The sequence below is a fragment of the Populus euphratica genome, unplaced genomic scaffold (genome assembly GCF_000495115.2).
Source record: "Populus euphratica unplaced genomic scaffold, PopEup_1.0 scaffold99.1, whole genome shotgun sequence".
Lineage (NCBI taxonomy): Eukaryota > Viridiplantae > Streptophyta > Magnoliopsida > Malpighiales > Salicaceae > Populus > Populus euphratica.
The window spans coordinates 631,349-653,200 of NW_011499902.1; the positions used below are offsets into that span (position 1 = coordinate 631,349).

At 32.1% G+C, this 21,852-nt stretch overlaps 1 protein-coding gene across 1 annotated transcript; it reads left to right on the top strand.

The window, feature by feature from the left end:
* The first annotated feature begins 19,261 nt into the window (after positions 1-19,261).
* Positions 19,262-21,540, top strand: LOC105133014 (flavonoid 3'-monooxygenase-like). Its single transcript, XM_011036790.1, has 2 exons — positions 19,262-20,245; positions 20,757-21,540. Exons 1-2 carry the CDS (start codon positions 19,340-19,342, stop codon positions 21,381-21,383), a joined length of 1,533 nt encoding a protein of 510 aa, XP_011035092.1. The 5' UTR covers positions 19,262-19,339; the 3' UTR covers positions 21,384-21,540.
* Positions 21,541-21,852: the final 312 nt, after the last annotated feature.

Here is a 21,852-nt window from a genome sequence, read left to right on the forward strand (position 1 = left end):
GACCATATCGGAGGATGGGGGGAGAGATCAACAACAAAAGCATATATACTGGTGGATAACTAACAGCTAATTACTTCTGTTAGAGTTTTTTTTATATAATTATAAATAGTTGTAGCATCTTCAACACCCCTTTATATAATCATTGGCTTCTTTGCTTGTTTATTTATTATTTAGAAAAAAATATGATATTTCATCCTTTGCCTTAAATAATTTTTTTATGAACTTTTATTCTTTTTATATTTTTTAATTAAGATTCTGTATGTTAGCTAGTTAACGTAATATAAAAATAAAGAATATATACACCCATATTCAATTAAATACTTAGTCCCATACCAAAGGAGTATTTTATTAATTTATTTTACTTTACTAATTTATCATGTCTTATATCCATAAAATATTTCACAACGTTATTCCATTAAGAATAGTAGAATATGTATCAAAATAAAAATTAGATGCAAAAAGAAAGAAATTTTAAACTATGGAGCACATTAAAAAATAAAGAAAAAGAATATAAACCATGTTATGAATCTTTTAATTTGATGATTCAAGAACTACATCACGTTCTTAGGGTCAACATTTGTTGATTTTATCAAATACATTGTAAATTAGATTTCAAAAACTCACGGACTGAATTTTTTTTAATTTTTTTTGTTAGTTTAGATAAAATTAAGAGGAAAATTGATTCACAATTGAAATCTCAAGGTGGACATTGATAAACTTGAAATCTTGGAGGGAACAACTAGATTCACAGGGATAAATTAAAATATAAGAAACAAAGAGGGGCATTATACTCTCCTTCAGGTCCTACTAATAAAAAAGTGAAATTAGAAAAAAAGAGAGGGGCAATGGTGTTGATATTGAGACAGGAATAGGATACAGGACAAGTAATTACATTAGAATTAAAGTACAAATTGTAAAAGAAATGAAAACACTAGGGGTTTTGAACATCCTGTTGACCGCATTATTCATTCATACAACGCTTTTTTTTTTTTGATTATTAAACTTTATTTTCTTACAACTTTGTCATTCAAAGTTATATTAGCATTGTTAAATTAAAAATCAATATTAGAAGAAAAAAAATCTTAGATATTAGTTATAAGATTAAAAAAACAAGGACAAAAAAAGAACCCACTATTCAAAAAGCATAGAAAATGGAGCAGAAAAAAAGGTTATAGTTACGAATATGATGAACCAAGACATGGTTGAGAAGAAATGGGATTACATTTTCACAGAGGAGGCAAGAAAACATTTCTGTGTTGGAGTGCCACTAGCTTTTTCACTTTACATTACGTCAGAAATGGTTTATAATTTACTATTTACAATTGCATTACATTAGTACACTTTCTCATAACTCATTTCTAGATTATTTCTTTAAATTTATTTATTTATTTATTTTTAAAAAAATATAATAATAGTAAGGAGACTGGCGATTCAAAAAAAAAAAAAAGGCTAGCTAAGGAAGGATTTCAGATATGTATAAAATTAAGTTGCAATTTTGGACAAAGTTGACTCCGTTGTGCCAAAAACTTAAGAGACAACGATCGATTCAAGGTCAAATAAAATAATTATTAGATGAATTTGTATAAAAATTAAGTTCAATGATATAATTAGATTTTTAATAGGTCAATTTGATTTAATCATAGGATAAATTAAAAGTTTATTTATGTTTAAATATTAATTTGGGTCTAATTAAAGGATTTAATTATGTGCAAGAATTTAATTATACTTTAAATAAGTTAAATTAATTTTGTTAGGGACTTAATTGGTGAAAAATTAAGTTTGGGAGCACAATTAGAGCTTAATAGAGAATATTTGAATTTTAAAGGATCAAATTTAAATTTTACAAAGTCATTTGGTTCAAATCAAGAGTAAAATCACAAGAAAATCAAACACTACAAGATTTCACAGTTTTACCGAAGGAAATATTTCGTCGGTGTGTGATTACGAGTTCGTCTGTAATTTATTTACCAACTTCTTCACCGATAGAATACGTCTGTCGGCTTTCCTTTCTTTAGTAATTCCGCATTTCGTCGCTAGGTTGGCAACACAAAAAAAAATTTGCCGATGGTTTTACAAACAGAATTTGCGCGCCAAAAATAAAAAGTTTCCCGCTTGAAATATATCGATGGATTTATCCCGTCGGTGATAGTATGATGTACTAACAGACACATACTGTCGGTAATGTTGTCGGTGAGTGTTTGAAATACCGACCAAAGATATCCTTCTGTAAATTCATCAGTCATTGTGGCAGCTATTGTCAAATGCTGATGAATGAATTCCGTCGGTAAATCGGTCGGGGAATGTATGAAATACCGACCGAATATATCCATCGATAAATTCATCGGTGAATGTGGCAGCTACTGTCAAATGCTGATAGATTCATTCCATCGGTAAAACCCTTTATAATTATTTTTTTCTTAAAAAATATTTAGAAAACGTAATATAAAATTATATAAATTAATGGTAATAAAAACCAATTATGCAAATAAAATTTCTATTAAACATAAAAAAAAAGTTAAATAATATTCATTACAAACTGAATGTGTTTCAAAAAAAAATATTAAATGAACTATTAAAGGTAATAAATATTTATTACAAATTAATATAAAGGTGGTGGTGGAGGAGGAAGAGGAAAAGGCTGGTGGTTATATGGCAAAAAAGGATGAGGCGCACATATTCCACTATGTGATGCCATGTTCATGACCATTTCACGAAACTGTTCATGATCCACTTTTTGTTGTGCATGCTTTGCTTTGAGTTGTGCATACTCCGCTGATAGGTGGTCATATTTTTCGATGAGCTGAGCCATATGTTGTTGTAAGGTTATGAACTTCTTAAATTGGGTGCTCGATATTGATTTGGAGCTTCCAACAGTTGAAACACTACGGGTCGCCCGCAAGTTCTCGGCCATAATGTTAGAGAGCTCGTAAATCCAATTTTTATTGAGTCCACCAGATGATCTAACCTTCATCCACAAATCCAAATCGAATTCCGGATGGGTCAAAGGATCGTCCCTATATCTCTCCCTCAACCGGTTATTATAGGTCTCCTAAAAATAAAAAAAAAGTAATCATCATATTCAATTCAATAAACATAATAACTAACAAAATAAAATAGTTGAACAAACATACCATGAAATGTTGAACGTGGTTGTCAATAAATTGTTACGCCCCCTTTTGGCGATCTTGACTCCGCATGTGCGTCTTCACAAATAGCTCTATCGGGTTCGGCTCACGTCCAAGAAACGTAGCCTAAAATGAAAAAAGATTTATTAACAAAAAATTAATTTAATGACATATTTCATTTAAATTAATCTTACCATTCGTTTTGTATATGCAGCAAATGAAATGAAGCCGCTAGTGTGCGTTGTCACCGAGCCATGAATTGGCCGATTATGGTTACCAGCATTGGACTGTGAATGTCGTGTGAACCGCTTAGAAGTCACGTACTCAAGATAGCGTGGCCATATATCTTCCAGGATGTATATCAATTTGAAATCCCTCCAAACCGCAACGTCGTTCCAACCTACTTCATACCAAAAGTCATGCAACCTACTTTCATAGACGGAAATTACATTTTAAAACATAAATTTTTCGCTAAAAAATATCTTGTATTATTTTCAATGTTACCTAGTTGCCGCTTGATTTTCCCACACCCTCCTCACAATAGTGTCATGCTCACCGTCCTAGCAGAATTTGTCTTGTATATAAATAATTAATTTTTTTAAAAAATAATAATTTATTATAAATAAGTTGGACATTATAAATTAACATCAACCTCAAAATTGTCAAACCATGCATTGATTTGAGGCATTCATTCATGATGCCTAGATATTTGACTTCATTGAAATAATAGAATCTCCATTGACGATTTAAACACCGATGATATTACTTGGGCGACCTCAATGTTTATGAACCTAAAAATAAATGAAATTAATGAAATAATAATTACTTCATAAATTATGTTATAATTTTTTTTTTTTAAAAAAAACTAAAACCTTAAAAAACTTACATTGGAAAGTCATCCTTTTACTGTGTCTCGTACTTACAGGTAAATTGATTTCGCTGCGAAAGCACACCACCTTTGCGCTGTTTTTAAGCTTTTCTCCTCAACCCATGTAACAAGCGTTGGGCCAATAGCTCCCAAGTCAGTTGACTTTAGGGTATTAGGTGTTAAAACACCCCTTCGGGCTTAATTGCTTAGGTTAGGGAGGCTACGAAACCAAACTTATCTACATTTTTATTATCATCATTTTTTTTTTCTTTTTTTTTTTTTTTTTTTTTTTTTTTTTTTTTTTTTTTTTTTTTTTTTTTTTTTTTTTCTTTTTAATTATATACAATCCCTTTCCCTTAGTTGTTACCTTTAACAAAAGAACATAAATAATGTAATAATCCAATATGCAACCCACAATCATATGTTAAAGTGTGTGTGTGTAAATTAAGGTTTAAGAATACATGTTAAATAAGTATATGAGCAGAATTAAGTGGTAACAATACGAGAGTTTGTAAACCTGAATATTTCAGGAAGTATTATAATAGACCTTGTTAAGAATGGTTACTAAGATGCGTCTCAAGAGTCACTTTAACAAAAGAACTCCTTTACTCTGCCATCCTAGTAACAACAATTATGCACATGCTTTATGAAATGAAAAACAATTTTTTTTTTTATCAACTACTACCCTCTCCCCCCAACCAAAACGAGACATTGTCCTCAATGTTCTAAGGTAGAAAGATAGAGTATAAAAGATATCACCTGAAATAACGAACACTGACAAAACCTGAAACACACTGAAACAAAAATAAGAAATAACAAAACACAATAATAAAACCAAAAGACATAAACATTCACAAATGAAGGCTCAAATCCAATCTAAGCTTTTTACGGCTTTCCTTAGATGACCAATTTATGCGACTCATGGAAGGATCAATCACAGGAATGAAAGATTGTAGTTGGTCAATCAATTGTTCAGCAGTAGTAGCAGAGATTATGATTTGTCGTGCAGAAGATGTTAGAAATTCCTGTTCCACAGCATGATCAAGAAAAGACAACAACTTATCATAATAACCATTAACATTTAACAAACCTATGGGTTTATGGTGAATGTGCAGTTGAGCCCAAGAGGAAATATGAAAGATCTCTTCCAATGTGCCTAGACCACCTGGTAAAGCAATGAAGGCATCAGCATGGTTAAACATTGCATTCATTCGAGCCGACATTGTGGAGACCTGAAGTTCCTCTCCAATTGTTTTTCCAATGATGTCCCCTTGTGCCAAAGCTTCAGGGACGATTCCTAAAACTTGACTACCTCCTAAAAATGCAGCTATTGACACACCTCCCATTAACCCAAGACTGCCTCCCCCATACACTAAATGAATCTTTCTCTCAGCTAGCACCTGACCAAGATGATTTGCTGATTCTAAAAACTCCTTTTCTTTCCCAGGACTAGATCCACCGAAAACACAAATATTTCTTATTTGATGACTTGAGGAACTTGCCATTTCTACACACTTCTGTATTTGTTGAATGTATGGGTTGAGTAGAAATGAAAGGAAGGAAAAGAGGGTTTTATAGATGAGAAAGTAGAAAGGCAATCATAACATCTATATGTAGGCCAGCTAGAGTCTCACACACTCTCTCTCTCTTTTTATTTATTTATTTATTTACTTTTGAAAAAAGCATGTGTATGTACAGGTAGTTGTGATTGTGGCTCACATCTTCCCTTGGTTTTACGTCCAAGAACGGCTTAAACGCCCTCTATGGGTCGGGGATAGGCTTCCCATCCAGTTTTCTTAAAAACTGGCAAACAGGGTCTTTTTTAGTCAGATTCCCAAGACTAAGTCGATCATGTTCTTTATGAAATAGTGGCCATAAATCATGAATTGCACGATGCACTTCTCCACTAAGATGCGTCTCAAGAGTTAATAGAAGATTATCTAAAGACTCCTTACTTAGGCCATCCTTAATGAATTGTATTTTATCTTCACGATTTATAGATACCATTCCTAAAGAACGACATTGTGCATTACAAGTCCATCTAGCACATCGATGATAGACTTTCAGTCATTTTGCATGACGTTTCTTTGCAAAAGTGTTTTTACCTATTCCAGGCAAGTGTGAAATGAAGGAATTAAATGACTCACATGATAATCAGACCTTTGCTTCAATCAACCAGCGAATATCTTCAGGAATTTCATGATTTATTAACCTCAATCTTGCACATCTAGCACGGTAAATTTGTGTAATCGCATTCTGAGGCAGAGCGGGAAAATACTTTTTCAATTTTTCAAGATTAGTGTCCATTTTCAAATAAGAATTGGAAGAGAGATTCAAAGAATTGCACAAATATATACATAGATATCAGTTATTATGGGAAACTGAAAGAACCGACTTAAGTCACAGAGTATCGTTGTCCGCCATTTGACCGGGATGAGAGAAACTAGCAAAAATCACTAAAAAAGAAACACAAAAACAATGTGAGAAAAATAAAATAATCAACCTTTATCTACAAGATCATTCAAACTAGTTGATTCATTTTCACTAGGAGAATTATCAAACTAAGCTTTCAAACGATGTCTATTTTTTAAAAAAACATTGTCATTCATTGAATTCTCAATATCACTGGCCCCATAAGGATTGCTCCATCTTGATCTTAGTTCTCTAGGGAATGCGTAGAGTTGAGAATTATAAAACAAAACTTTTTGACCAGTATCAACTTTTTGATAATTTTCACGAGTTTTGCAGAATGATGTGTGTCCTTGAACATGGTGGACTAATAAAATCCATTTTGAAATATTTTTGTAGCTGTCCTTTTTGATAAAAAAAAAAACTCCCACATGCTTCAGAATGACAAAGTTTAATGACACCACTTACCTCATTGTCGGGAATGAATGTTTGAAATATTTGATCAGGATAATATTTAAATAAGTTAAGGTCATCCCAATAAAAGTTCTTCACTTGATTCAAAAACTTTTCTATGTCTTGGGTACTCCAATCAGCTGGAAAATCTCCTGAAGCAAGAAAATTGATATTTTTATCATACCAAGGCATTGGACTAAAAGAAAGTAAGGATTCGTTAGGAAAGTAATCATTGATTAGTGTGATGTCAGATGTCGAATTTGTTGTCACTGTTGACAAAAGATTCACATCAACATTTTCGGTTCTTTTTTCATCTGTGATTTCTTTCTCAGAATAAATCATTTGCAAATCTTCATATTCATCCAACTCATTCTTACTTAAAGTAGATTCAAGTTGATCATAAACTAATTCGTCGATAAGATTTACTTCTTGTAAATCATTATCATCTCCAGGTTGCTTGTAAATGTTGAAAATATTCAACTCCAATGTCATGTTTTCAAATGATAGCTTCATCAGTCCATTCTTACAATTAATCAATGCATTAGGAGTTGCAAGAAACGGACCTCCTAAAATAACAGGAAATGAATTACATGTTTTAACAGGTTCTGTCTCTAAAATAACAAAATCCACAGGATAAATGAATTTATCAACTTGTACTAACATATCTTCGACTATTCCTCTAGGCACTTTTACAGATCTATCGGCAAGTAAAAGAGTTACAGAAGTTAGTTTTAACTCACTTAGATTGAGACTTTGAAAAACTGAATATGGAAGTAAATTCACACTAGCTCCAAGATCAAGTAAGGCTAGGTTAGGGAGGCTACGAAACCAAACTTATCTACATTTTTATTATCATCATTTTTTTTTCTTTTTTTCTTTTTTTTTTTTTTTTTTTTTTTTTTTTTTTTTTTTTTTTTTTTTTTTTTTTTTTTTTTCTTTTTAATTATATACAATCCCTTTCCCTTAGTTGTTACCTTTAACAAAAGAACATAAATAATGTAATAATCCAATATGCAACCCACAATCATATGTTAAAGTGTGTGTGTGTAAATTAAGGTTTAAAAATACATGTTAAATAAGTATATGAGCAGAATTAAGTGGTAACAATACGAGAGTTTGTAAACCTGAATATTTCAGGAAGTATTATAATAGACCTTGTTAAGAATGGTTACTAAGATGCGTCTCAAGAGTCACTTTAACAAAAGAACTCCTTTACTCTGCCATCCTAGTAACAACAATTATGCACATGCTTTATGAAATGAAAAACAATTTTTTTTTTATCAACTACTACCCTCTCCCCCCAACCAAAACGAGACATTGTCCTCAATGTTCTAAGGTAGAAAGATAGAGTATAGAAGATATCACCTGAAATAACGAACACTGACAAACCTGAAACACACTGAAACAAATATAAGAAACAACAAAACACAATAATAAAACCAAGCATGTGTATGTACAGGTAGTTGTGATTGTGGCTCACATCTTCCCTTGGTTTTACGTCCAAGAACGGCTTAAACGCCCTCTATGGGTCGGGGATAGGCTTCCCATCCAGTTTTCTTAAAAACTGGCAAACAGGGTCTTTTTTAGTCAGATTCCCAAGACTAAGTCTATCATGTTCTTTATGAAATAGTGGCCATAAATCATGAATTGCACGATGCACATCTCCACTAGGATGCGTCTCAAGAGTCAATAGAAGATTATCTAAAGACTCCTTACTCAGGCCATCCTTAATGAATTGTATTTTATCTTCACGGTTTATAGATACCATTCCTAAAGAACGACATTGTGTATTACAAGTCCATCTAGCACATCGATGACAGACATCCAGTCGTTTTGCACGACGCTTCTTTGCAAAAGTGCTTTTACCTGTTCCAGGCATGTGTGAAATGAAGTTAGAGGACTCACCTGATAATCGGACCTTTGCTTCAATCAACCAACGAATATCTTCAGGAATTCCATGATTCATTAATAATCTCAATCTTGCACATCTAGCACGGTAAATTTTTGTAATCGCATTCTGAGGCAGAGCGGGAAAATACTTTTTCAATTTTTCAAGATTAGTGTCCATTTTCAAATGAGAATTGGAAGAGAGATTCAAAGAATTGCACAGATATATACACAGATATCAGTAATTGTGGGAAACTGAAAGAACCGACTTAAGTCACGGAGTACCGTTATCCGCCATTTGACCGGGGTGAGAGAAACTAGCAAAAATCACTCAAAAAGAAACACAAAAACAATGTGAGAAAAAAAATAATCAACCTTTATCTACAAAATCATTCAAACCAGTTGATTCGTTTTCATTAAGAAAATTATCAAAGTGAGCTTTCAAACGATGTCCATTTTCCTTAAAATCATTGTCATTCATTGAATTCTCAATATCACAGGCCCCATAAGGATTGCTCCATCTTGGTCTTAGCTCTCTAGGGACTGCATAGAGTTGAGAATTATAAAACAAAACTTTTTGACCAGTATCAATCTTTTGACAATTTTCACAAGTTTTGCAGAATGCATGTGTGTCCTTGAACATGGTGGGCCAATAAAATCCATTTTGAAAGATTTTTGCAGCAGTCTTTTTTGACGAGAAATAACTTCCACATGCTTCAGAATGACAAAGTTTAATGACACTACTTACCTCATTGTCGGGAATGAATCTTTGAAATATTTGATCAGGACAATATTTGAATAAGTTAGGGTCATCACAATAAAAGCTCTTCACTTCGTTCAAAAACTTTTCTTTGTCTTGGGTACTCCAATCAGCTGGCAAATCTCCTAAAGCAAGAAAATTGATATTTTTATCATACCAAGGCATTGAACTAAGAGAAAGTAAGGATTTGTTAGGAAAGTAATCATCGATTGGTGTGATGTCAGATGTCGAATCTGTTGTCACTGTTGACAAAAGATTTGCATCAACATTTTTGGTGCTTGTTTCATCCGTGATTTCTTCCTCAGAATAAATCATTTGCAAATCTTCAGTTTCATCCAATTCATTTTTACTTAAAGTAGATTCAAGTTGATCATAAACTAATTCATCAATATGATCTACTTCTTGTAAATCATTATCATCTCCAGGTTGCTTGCAAATGTTGAAAATATTCATCTCCAATGTCATGTTTCCAAATGATAGCTTCATCAGTCCATTCCTACAATTAATCAATGCATTAGAAGTTGCAAGAAATGGACGTCCTAAAATAACAGGAAATGAATTACATGCTTCAACAGGTTCTGTGTCCAAGACAATAAAATCCACAGGATAAATGAATTTATCGACTTGTACTAACACATCTTCAATTATTCCTCTAGGCACTTTTACAGATCTATCGGCAAGTAAAAGAGATATAGAAGTTGGTTTTAACTCACCTAGATTGAGACTTTGAAAAACTGAATATGGAAGTAAATTCACACTAGCTCCAAGATCAAGTAAGGCTCTTTCAATTTTATGCTCTCCAATAAAGCAAGAAATTGTAGGACAACCAGGGTCTTTATATTTCAAAGCATTATTGTTTTGAAGAATAGCACTTACTTGTTCGGCTAGAAAGGCTTTCTTTTTCACATTCAGTTTCCTCTTCACAGTGCATAGATCTTTCAAAAATTTAGCATAGGAAGGAACCTGTTTAATTGCATCCAGCAAAGGTATATTGATCCTTACCTGTTTGAAAATTTCATAAATTTCAGAATTGTGATTGACTTTCCTTTGTTTGGTCATGGCTTGAGGAAATGGAAGTGCTGGTGGTGAATCAGTCGTTTCTTTGCAATTTTCAGATTCATCCCCTTCCTTACCCTCAGAGATTGACTCATCATCTTTCTCATAAGGTTCAAGAGAGGGTTTTTCAATAACCTTACCACTGCGCAGAGTAGTGACTGATTTGACTTGATCCATGTGTTGGCTTCCGGAACTACTTGCATTTGCATTGTATTGCCCTTTGGGATTTTGTTGTGTTTGAGATGGAAACTTACCTTTCTCTTGGACATTGAGAGCAGATGTTAATTTTGCAAGAGTATCTTTAAAATCTGTCATGTTTTGAGCAAATTGAGTATTGATTGTCTCTTGCTTTTCAATGAATGCATACAATGTTTCCTCAAGATTTCTTCTAGGAGGTGGAGCATAAGGAGGTGCATATCCACAATAATTTTGTAAATTATGGTGTGCTTAAAACGGTGGTTGTGAAGTTTGTACATTGTTATTATCACTCTTCCAACTGAAATTTGGGTGATTTCTTCAACCAGGGTTCTATGTTTGTGAGTATGGGTTGTGGTTGCCCCCTTTGGAAACTGTTTAAAGCATGGGCTTGTTCATGGAGACATTCCTTAAAAGAAGGTAAGGTTGGACAGTTACTGGTTGAATGTTCATTTATTTCACATATTTGACACACAATGTTTTCAATAGATTTTAATTGACCACTCTTTTTTAATTCTAGTGCCTTGACTTTCCTAGCCAAAGATGCAAACTTGGCTTGGAGGTCATGATCTTCCCTAAGGTTGTGCATACCTCCTCTAGATGTATGAGGTTGAGTTTACTCGGTGCCTCATAAGTACCCACGGTGTCCCAATTTTGAGCATTTTCAGCTAACAAGTCTAAGTACTTCCTTGCTTCATCAGGGTCTTTATCTTCAAAGTTTCATTGCACATCAATTCAACTATTTGCCTATCTCTAGGTGTTAACCCTTCATAAAAATGTGAAATCAATCTCCATGTTTCAAAACCATGATGAAGGAAAGTATTAAGCAAATCTCGATACCTATCCCAATATTGGTACAATGTTTCTCCTAGTTTTTGAGTGAAAGTGGTGATTTATCTTTTGAAAGAGTTTGTTCTGTGATATGGGAAAAACTTCTTTAAAAACTGTTGTTGCATTTCATCCCAAGCACAAATGGATCTTGGTCTCAAATTTTATAGCCATGTTTTAGCTTTATCTTTTAATGAAAAAGAAAAAAGCTTTAATGTGATAGTATAAACTTTTATTGTTCAATTGGAAACCACACACAAAAGAGGTTCCAATCTGATTATAGATTGTTAACCTGATTACATTAGTCATCTTATTCGATTAATGCTAATACTTGTAAATCTCATCTAGCATTCATGATTATAACTTATATTAACAACAAATCAAGTTCCTTTCATAGCTCAGGTGTCGGTTATACCATACAGTATGGGCTATGAAAGTGCCAAGCATTTGTTGTACCAAGTGTTATATAATATAAATCAAGATTAGTCATTTAATAAGCAAAGTATTAAAGAGTGAACAAGATAACAAATACAAAACATGTTAGTATCAAACATTAAAGTCCATATTAAGTTTACACTATACTTATTCTTACACCATTAGTGTAACCTTTTCACCTTGACATAATAAACTTAGCTAGACATAATTAAAGAAAGAAAAATAAATAAATAAAATAAGAACATAAATAAGATAAAAGTTAACTAAGTAAATGAAAGGAAATAAAAAGGCATAAACTTGATATTAATGAAAGCAAAGTATAAATATTACAAAAAATACAAAGAGAGAAAGCAAGAGCATGATCTTGATTTGGAAACCAAGATGTCTAAATGCATGGCAAATGCCTCCTTTTATAGGCCAAAATTAGGAACTATTGATTTGATGACTAATTGATGAGCGGGTGACCAACTCTTGACTTGGTGACAATCCTTATCTTCTCTTGTCTACCCAAACGTCATTGATAACGTCAAAATTAGAGCCACTTGAAAACATGAAAATTGTAGAAAATTATCTCAGCTTTCTTGTGTAAAACATTCAAGTCATTTTGACTTCTAGAACTCCAGATATGGGCCACACACTGAACAGTACTCGGACTGGAAGATAGATTCGGACTTCTTTGTTGTTGCTACAATTTATAGTTGAAAATGACTTTTTTAGATCTTAGGCTATTATTAGATATATTATTATAAAACATGCTTTAGTTAAGGAGTTATTGATACTTCAAGTGCAAAATGATGATATAAAACCATGACAAAAATGCACTTTTAAGTACTAATCAAATATAAAATCTCTATAAATTTCGTAGGACATGTCATGCATTAATGAGATAAAAACCTCTTATATAAGTTATGAATGACATATTGCACATAATTGATGAGCTTACCAATTATTTGGAAGTAATATATGATATTTATTCCAAAAAATGACTTAAAGCTATGTATTTCATGTACAAACCAAGTTTGGAACTTGGTTGATCCAGTTGAAGAGATAAAAACCCTATAGATCTAAGTGAGTCTTTAAGAAAAAGACTAACATGAAATGTAATATACAAATGTACTATGAAAACCTTAAAGAGTAGGCATATCCATTTTTTATGCAAATTTGATTTCATTAAAATATAAATAAACCTTGTATTTACAAAAGATTAGTGAGAATTATGTGGTTTTTCTAAATATTATATATGAATGACATATTTAGAAATGACATCTTTTTTTAAATCAATAAAGTTTTAGTTGTCTAAGAATTTCTTTATAAAAAAATTAGGAGAATCAATCTATATATTGGATATAAAAATCTATAGAGATAAATCTAGAAGGTTGCTTAAATCATCTCAATCCATTCATATCAACTAGATGTTAAAATGACTTAGTGACATGACTAAAAGATTGATGTCTTCTCCCAAGTGCAGGAATGTCGAAGTAATAAATAACCCGGCAAGATCGAGATCGAACCACAAAGAGGTTAACTGTATAAATTATAGATAATAATAATATAACAATAACAACAACAACAACAACAACAATAATAGTAGTAGTAGGAGGAGGAGGAGGAGTAGTAGTAAAGACAAAGAAGAGGAAGAGGAAAACGTTGATGAGAACTTTGAGATGAAAGATTAACATAAAGATTAAACAATGATAACAATAAATGTCAAGGTTAGAGGATCCACAAATGGTATGTCAAATAAGTATAGTATAAACTCTTATTATTCAATTGGAAATCGCACACAAATGAGATTCCAATCAGATTATAAATTGTTAACATAATCACATTAATTATCTTATTCAATTAATGCTAGTACTTATAAATCTCATCAGACATTCATGATTATAACTTATGTTAACAACAAATTAAGTTCCTTTCATAGCTCAGGTATCGGTTATACCATACAGTATGGGTTATGAGAGTGTCAAGCATTTGTTGTATAAAGTGTTATACAACATAAATCTAGATTAGTTATTTAACAATCAAAGTATTAAAGAGTGAACAAGATAACAAATAGAAAACATGTTAGTATCAAATATTAAAACCCATATTGAGTTTACATTATACTTATTCTTACACCATTTGTGTAACCTTTTTACTTTGACATAATAAACTTAGCTAAACATAATGAAAAAAAACTAAATTAACAAGATAAGAACATAAATAAGAAAAAAATTAACTAAGGAAAGAAAATGAAAGACATAAACTTGATATTAATAAAAGTAAAACATAAACAATACAAAAAATACAAAGAGAGAAATCAAGAGTATGATCTTGATCTGGAAACCAAGATGCCTAGATACATGGAAAATGCCTCCTTTTATAGGCTAAAATTAGAAACTATTAATTTGATTACTAATTAATGAGTGGGTGACCAACACTTGACTTAGTGACAATTCTTATCTTCTCTTGGCTATCCAAAACGTCATTAATAATGTTGTAATTGAAACTACTATGAAAGTTGTAGGAAAGTTTCTCAACTTTCTAAAAAAAAAAGTGAAGGTTATTTGGACTTCTATAACTTTAGATATGGGCCAAACACTAAATAGTGCGCAAGCTATAGGATAGATCTGGACTTCTTTGTTATTGCTATAATTTGAACTTGGAAATGGCCTTTTTATCTTGAATTAATATATGGATATTTATTAAGATGAAAATTGCTATTTTGCCAATTTATAATGATTTTCAGATTTTCTATAAATAGTAAGTCATGCCTCTTATTTTTAAGAGATGTGGTTATTTGTTAGACAGAAAAACTATGTAAATCACACACATAATAAAGAGCTAACACTGTAGATATAACAATCCCTCTCTCCAAAATAGAGATTTAAAATATTTCTCATGGGTAGTTCATGTGAATTATCGTTGGAGGTCGGACAATTGAAAATCTTGTGATTTACGACAACCTATTAAGGAATTATTGAAAGTCAAAGATCAAATCTTCATGAAATAAATCCCTAAACAACTCTAGATCTATCTAATAAGATCCTAGGGACTCTTGAATAATTTTGTTTCATAGTTTCCACTAAGTGTATGAATTCGAGAACCTAACATCTCTTATACTTCAGTTTATGAGAACACTTCCTTTCATAAATAAAATAATATAATATGTATCAATCTCTATAGTTTTAATAAATATATTCTATTTAACAGAGTATTGACTAAGAGTAGTTTAGGAACAATACTTTGATGCAATAAGATTCTCATAATTATAATAATATTATAATTTTATTTGCAAAGCATTTTTGCCATATAAACTTTATTTTTACTTTAGATTCTTAAATCAAATTTTAGATTCATTATCTAATATTATATAAATATTAAAAATAAATTAAACTTTTATTAATACTATCAAAAAATCGATAAATACAAAAGAAAATACCTAGAGAATATTTCCATCAATAAATTTCTAATGGTTTTACCAATAAAAATATTCCCTCGATATTCATCGAGGGAATTATAGTAGAAAATAATTTAAAATAAAGAAAAAAAATGATGACGTGTTATTTTTACCAATGGAATAAAATCATTAATAAACTATGAACACTATTCATCATGTCAATTACAAAGGGAATCATTGATGAAATTTTCTAGCAGTATTTTACAAAGAGCTCTAAAACTATTCAATTCTCAATTGCACTCTTAATTAGTTTTCTTTACAAACAAAATCACTAATGAATTGAAAAGTCATCGGTGTTATTTGGCGGTTTTCTAAAAAAATTAGCTTAAATTAAAATTTTAAATTAAATATTATAGATAGAATAATTGACGAATTGAAAAGTCATCGGTGTTGTGATATTTGATGGTTTCTAAATTTTTTTATTAAATTAAAATTTTAAATTAAATATTATAAATAAAATCACTAACAAGATAATTAAAAATATTAATATTTAATTAGCTATCGGTAAAACACCTCAATAGAAAGTCTAGAATCCTTAATTTCACAACATAATTTCCTTTTTTCTTCTTTTCTCAACTCCTTCTCTTCTCCTCTGTGCATAGGTATGTCCTCAATTCCTTCTCTTCTCTTTCATGCTTAGGTATGTCTCTTTCTCTTTTCTTTTTTTTTTCTTCTCAGTTTTTTTAATTAATATACTTAACGGTTTTTTTCTCTTTTTAGCTTCACTTGCAACTACATTAAGGTAAAACAAATCCCTTTTTTCATGTTTTTTCATTATATTTGTTTTTTATTTTATTTTTAATTTTTTTGTTTCTAGTAATTGTATGAATATTGTTGTAGGATTTTTTTGTTTTCTATAGGAGATCAATTTTTAGTTGATTTATTTATAAAATTTTTAATTATTTTTGCAAATTTGTTTGAGTTGATTTTCTTCTTCTTTTTTTCCAAGCATTTTGACTATTATAAAGTGTTGATTAATATTAATATAATTATTTTATAGTTTTGTAATATATATATATATATATATATATATTTAAATATTTTTAAATAATTACTGACAGAATTACATACAGTATTTTTCCAAAGAAATTACCGACGAAATGAAGTAGATAATTTTTTTTACTTGCCTTTTCTATCGGTAAATCCATTGGTTATAATATTTTTTTATTACCAATGAACTTACAGACAAAAAAATTACTGATAAAAGATTCATTAAAAGAGCATTTTCATCAATGATTCTGTTTGTAAATTAATTACTAACAAAATGATAGTGCAAATACTAACAAAAAATTCCGTTAGTAAACTAAAGATTGTGGTAGTATAATAATAAATATATATTTGTATGAATATAATAATATAATGTATAACTAACCAATTGGTTACAAAACCTGTTAAATTATCAGAAACAATGTTTATCAAACTATATTATTTCATGAAAAAAAAAATATTTATGTTTTTTTACCAATAATTTTTTCAAATTGTGCTATTTTTTTTTTAAATCCCACCTTTAGCCCTTTAAATTTCTAGAATCTATACCAAGTGCCTTTATTGTTTAAGGAAAAGAATGAAAGAAATCAAACGAATTTCCTACTAGAAGCCAAATTGTTGGTTGGTGAGTCCATTTGAGTTTTGTAATGTTATTAGGCCTTGCTCTACATTTCCTGTCGTCGCCTGCTAGGTTCATCCTTCACGTCGACATGCAGGGTCCTGATTTGCGTATGTAATCGATGCAGTTCCAGCAGAAGTTACGCTGGCAGCACTAGAAATTTGTCCAGGTCTCCAGCTGCAATTTCAGTCCATGTCTTCTTGAAAAAAGAAGAAGTTATATCTATATCGATTTATAAAGATATTATATATTTACAAGTGTGATCGATTCTGTACAAATGTGTTTAGATTTAGACAATATTTCCCACCAAGAATATGTGTTTATCTTATTAGATTCATACAGGAATCATCATCATATTCGAAGTGTACATTTGATGCTGTCCTCTAATGTATGTGTGTTTTCAATTAAAAGAACATTAAATTATCATTTTTTGTGATTTTAAAATCTCAATAACAAATCATACAAAAAAATAATTGAATTTACGTCTTTTAATTTCAATGGTACATTGAAAATCACTTTCCACCAATATGCAATTGGATTGAACATTTGGAGCAAATCTGTTTCTTCCATGCCCACCCACCCAACCACACATGTCAGACTGAACCTCTCTCCCTGTTATTCTTTCCTTCTTTACTGCTAGTTGAGTTTCTAATAAGTTTATGAAGTGTTGTAAGATTTCACATGGGCATACATAAGAAAGTAGCAAATAAAATTATTAAGATTCTTATGAAGACTAAATTGGTAAGAACATGCATAAAAGTCAACGAAAAAGATGGGTCGGAAGAATTACGTGCTTAAATTACACTGATTTTGGAGTTCCTTCTTCGATGGGGTTACTTCCTTTGCTTGTGCTTGCAAAATACGATTAGATGGTGATCCAATTTACTTGTTTGCTACCTCCCTCGAAGCCTCTAGCATTGGCTTGGAAGGAGGTAAATCATATATGTCTCCGTCAACATTGAATGCTGTTGAAGGTTAGATGCGCAGAGGAGTGTCCATTTTTTTTTACTAGCATGGCGGATGCTGACTTCTTGTTGAGCCTCCCTGGTGGAGACAAGTCGCTGCGCGTGCTTTTTCGACCTTCGGTTACCCTTGTGATTCATGGGAAACCTTTTCCTTTCTTGAAGACTTCTTATTTATTTTGCAAGTAAAAACTATCTCACAATAATTTTATCATGACACACATATTTTTAAACCTATTTTTCTTAATAAAAACACACTAAGGTTCCATCCAATCGTGTTTTTAAAATGTTTTAGCTTCAAATCAATTTTTTATATATAATTTTAGATTATTTTAATGAATTAATATAAAAAATTATTATTTTAATATACTTTTAAATAAAAAATTATTTAAAAAACATTCAAAACATTATCAAATAAAGAAAACGATGAGTTTTTCTGTCATATAAAACTCTTGCGAGTGCGGCCACGAGTGGGGTTGTTGAATCAGATTAGTATGCCCTTTTCAATCAAATCCGACTGCAAAAATGGTGACGGACAGTGTCAGATACATACATACAGACAGACACACAGACACACACTCCCATATATTTCCATGAACAAAGTGAAACTACTCCCAGCGGCATGTCCGTACTGAAAACCGAAGTACAGATTAAAATCAGTAGATGTTGAAGCATCACTACCAGAATACAAATAAAAATATACCCAAGTTCGCACAGTTGATGATATGAATTTGTAACTTTTTGCACCCACTCATTACCTGCTGAATTTTTTTCCCATTCATCTCAAATCTAATGATAATTTTGTCCCGTAGAGCAGAATTTCGGCAGTTTTTATGTGTTTTTTTTTTTAATAACTGAAGTTTGAACTCCAAATTTCTTGATTATGTAAAAGCAAATGCATATCATAAGAAGTTAGAAGTAATTGTATATCATAAAATGTTCTCATTGCTACTTAAACATGCTTAGAAAATGATTGTACACTTGATAGTTCGAGTATCTCAAAACAATAATAGTTAATATTCTTGTAAATTAAATTAACCGGTATAAGATGCTCTAACACCTTGAACAAGAAGTAAATCATACTAAAAATTTGGGTTTTTTCTTGGTCTGAAACACTCTAAATAGCAAAATGTTTTCATTTTTTAAGCTAAACAAGAAAAAGGAACTAGAAAATAATTAGTTGTCGTGTCTCAGTTGTAAGGACCCCCCATTCCCAGTTGTAAGTGCAAAACTTGTCTATAAAACCATGCAAAATCCGCACCAAATTTCCAGCAACACTGCGATCTACTGCAACCACGAGTTTCATCTCGCCAATGGATGCTTTCTCGTTGATTGTTCTCGTAGTAGCATGGCTTTTTGCCCTTCTTTACCTCCCAAAATTTTTTAAATCCTGGCTTAACCCATTGAAACTTCCGCCAGGTCCTAAACCATGGCCAATTATTGGCAACTTCAACCTTCTGGGTCCTCTCCCTCACCAATCTCTTCACCAATTGTCTCTCAAGTATGGAAAAACTATGCAGCTCTATTTTGGGTCCTATCCAGTTATAGTTACCTCATCGCTGGACATGGCAAAGCAAATTTTGAAGACTTACGATCACATGTTTGCTAGCAGACCTCAAACTGCTGCTGGCAAGTACACAACTTATGAGTATTCCGATCTTGCTTGGGCACCCTATGGACCTTACTGGCGCCAAGGTCGTAAAATTTACCTCACTGAGCTGTTTAGTGCTAAAAGACTGGAGTCCTATGAGTATATGCGAGTGGAGGAGATGCGTGAATTTACAAGACGACTATATCGCAACTGTGGTAAGTCTATTGAGCTTAAAGATTATCTCTCTCATTACACTCTCAGCATTATTAGCAGGATTGTGTTGGGCAAGAAGTACTTCAGTGCATCAGAATCCGAAAAAGAAATAGTTACCCTTGAGGAATTTCAGGAAATGCTAGATGAGTTGTTCTTGCTTAATGGGGTGTTGAACATTGGGGACTGGATCCCGTGGCTAGATTTCTTGGACTTGCAGGGGTATGTGAAGAGAATGAAAAAGCTCAAGGTAAGATTTGATAAGTTTCATGACCATGTCATTGATGAACACAACGTTAGGAGAAAAACAACCAAAAACTGGCAGCCGAAAGACATGGTGGATCTGCTCTTGCAGCTTGCTGATGACCCCGAGCTTGAAGTTAAGTTAACTAGAGACAACATCAAGGGGTTGACACAGGTAATTTCATTTTTTTTTAATTAACTCTTTCAACTATTTTCTATTTTTTCCTTTCCATTTTCCTTCATAGATCACTTTATTTCCCTTTTTTTTCCCTAAACAGAAAGGACTTCACTTTGTCATCCGAACAGCCAAAGTAGAATATAGATTGTGATGATACATACATATTACTCTCTCAGTCTCGTTATTAGTACGTAAGCTTCTGAGTTTGGAGGAAAAAACATTAGAAAGAACAAATATATTATTAATGATTTTTGTTAATTCATTTTGTTCAATATTATAGATTTTTGTAAATTTAAAAATAGTAAAAGATAATAAGAAAAGGCGAGTAAAAGTAGGCGTAGTCAATCACTAGTTCTGGTCAGTGGAGAGGGGCGAGACGGATGCCTTGGCTATTTTGTTTCATTATTTTACTCAAAGTTCAAGAGTTGTTGCATTTGGATCTCAGACATGCTTCCCCTTTAGTCCCCATTGGCTTAAAATATTTACTGTTTTTCATTTTGATGACTAGGACCTGATTGCTGGAGGAACAGATACCGCTGCTACAATGGGGGATTGGTCAATGTCTGAACTCTTGAAAAAGCCCCAGTTATTCAAAAGGGTAACCGACGAGCTGGACAGAGTTGTTGGAAGAGAAAGATGGGTGGAAGAGAAAGACATCCCTCAACTTCCATACATAGAAGCAATAATGAAAGAGGCGATGAGGATGCATCCATCTGCTGTTATGCTTGCACCCCATTTGGCACTTCAAGATTGTAAAGTTGGGGGCTATGACATTCCTAAAGGAACTAGAATCTTCATTAACACATGGAGTATGGGTAGAGACCCTGATCTGTGGGAAGATCCTGAGGATTTTAGGCCAGAAAGGTTCATTGGTAAGGGAGTTGATATTAAAGGACATAACTTTGAATTGTTGCCATTTGGTTCTGGGAGAAGAATGTGCCCTGGCTATCCCCTCGGGACAAAGATGATTCTTGTCAGCCTAGCTAACATGTTGCACGGATTTACTTGGGAATTGCCTCCTGGAATAAAACCAGAAGATGTGAAACGAGATGAAGTTTTTGGATTGGCAACACAGAGAAAGTACCCAACTGTTGCAGTGGCAAAGCCTCGACTCCCACTTCATCTTTATAATTAGCATGTAATATTGTAAACATGTTTTGCTCTTGTAATGGGCTGCGACCGTAGTTTTTCATCTACAAATGCACTCTGTATCGAAGTGGCACTGTTTGTGAGGTAATGCTGCAAGACTTTACTTCAATAAAATATTCATCAATGTTATGGAACTTGTTAATGTATTATGAAGGGAAGCGTGTCTCAAGCTAATTGCAGGTCTGTTGACGCACAAAGTTTAGAAAAACCCCACCTCAATCGATTTGTCGCATCAATATTTCGACAGGATATTTCCAAGAATACTGCTTTCTTGTCCTTTTTCTGAGAAGGGGCTATCATCCAGGCAGCAGTCCTCGTAAGGACACTATCCTAGTTGAAGTTAATTATATCTTGGTCAAAAAAAATAAAAGACCCGACAAAGGTGATAATAACGAAAGAAGAGAGAAACGTAGAAGAGAGAAAATATTTAGCAATCATGTAAAAGAATGAGTACA

Coding starts and splice junctions, on each gene's coding strand:
- LOC105133014 (XM_011036790.1), top strand. CDS start 19,340: ATGGATGCTTTCTCGTTGATTGTTCTCGTAGTAGCATGGCTTTTTGCC. Junction 20,246..20,756: donor ACATCAAGGGGTTGACACAG/GTAATTTCATTT, acceptor TTTGATGACTAG/GACCTGATTGCTGGAGGAAC.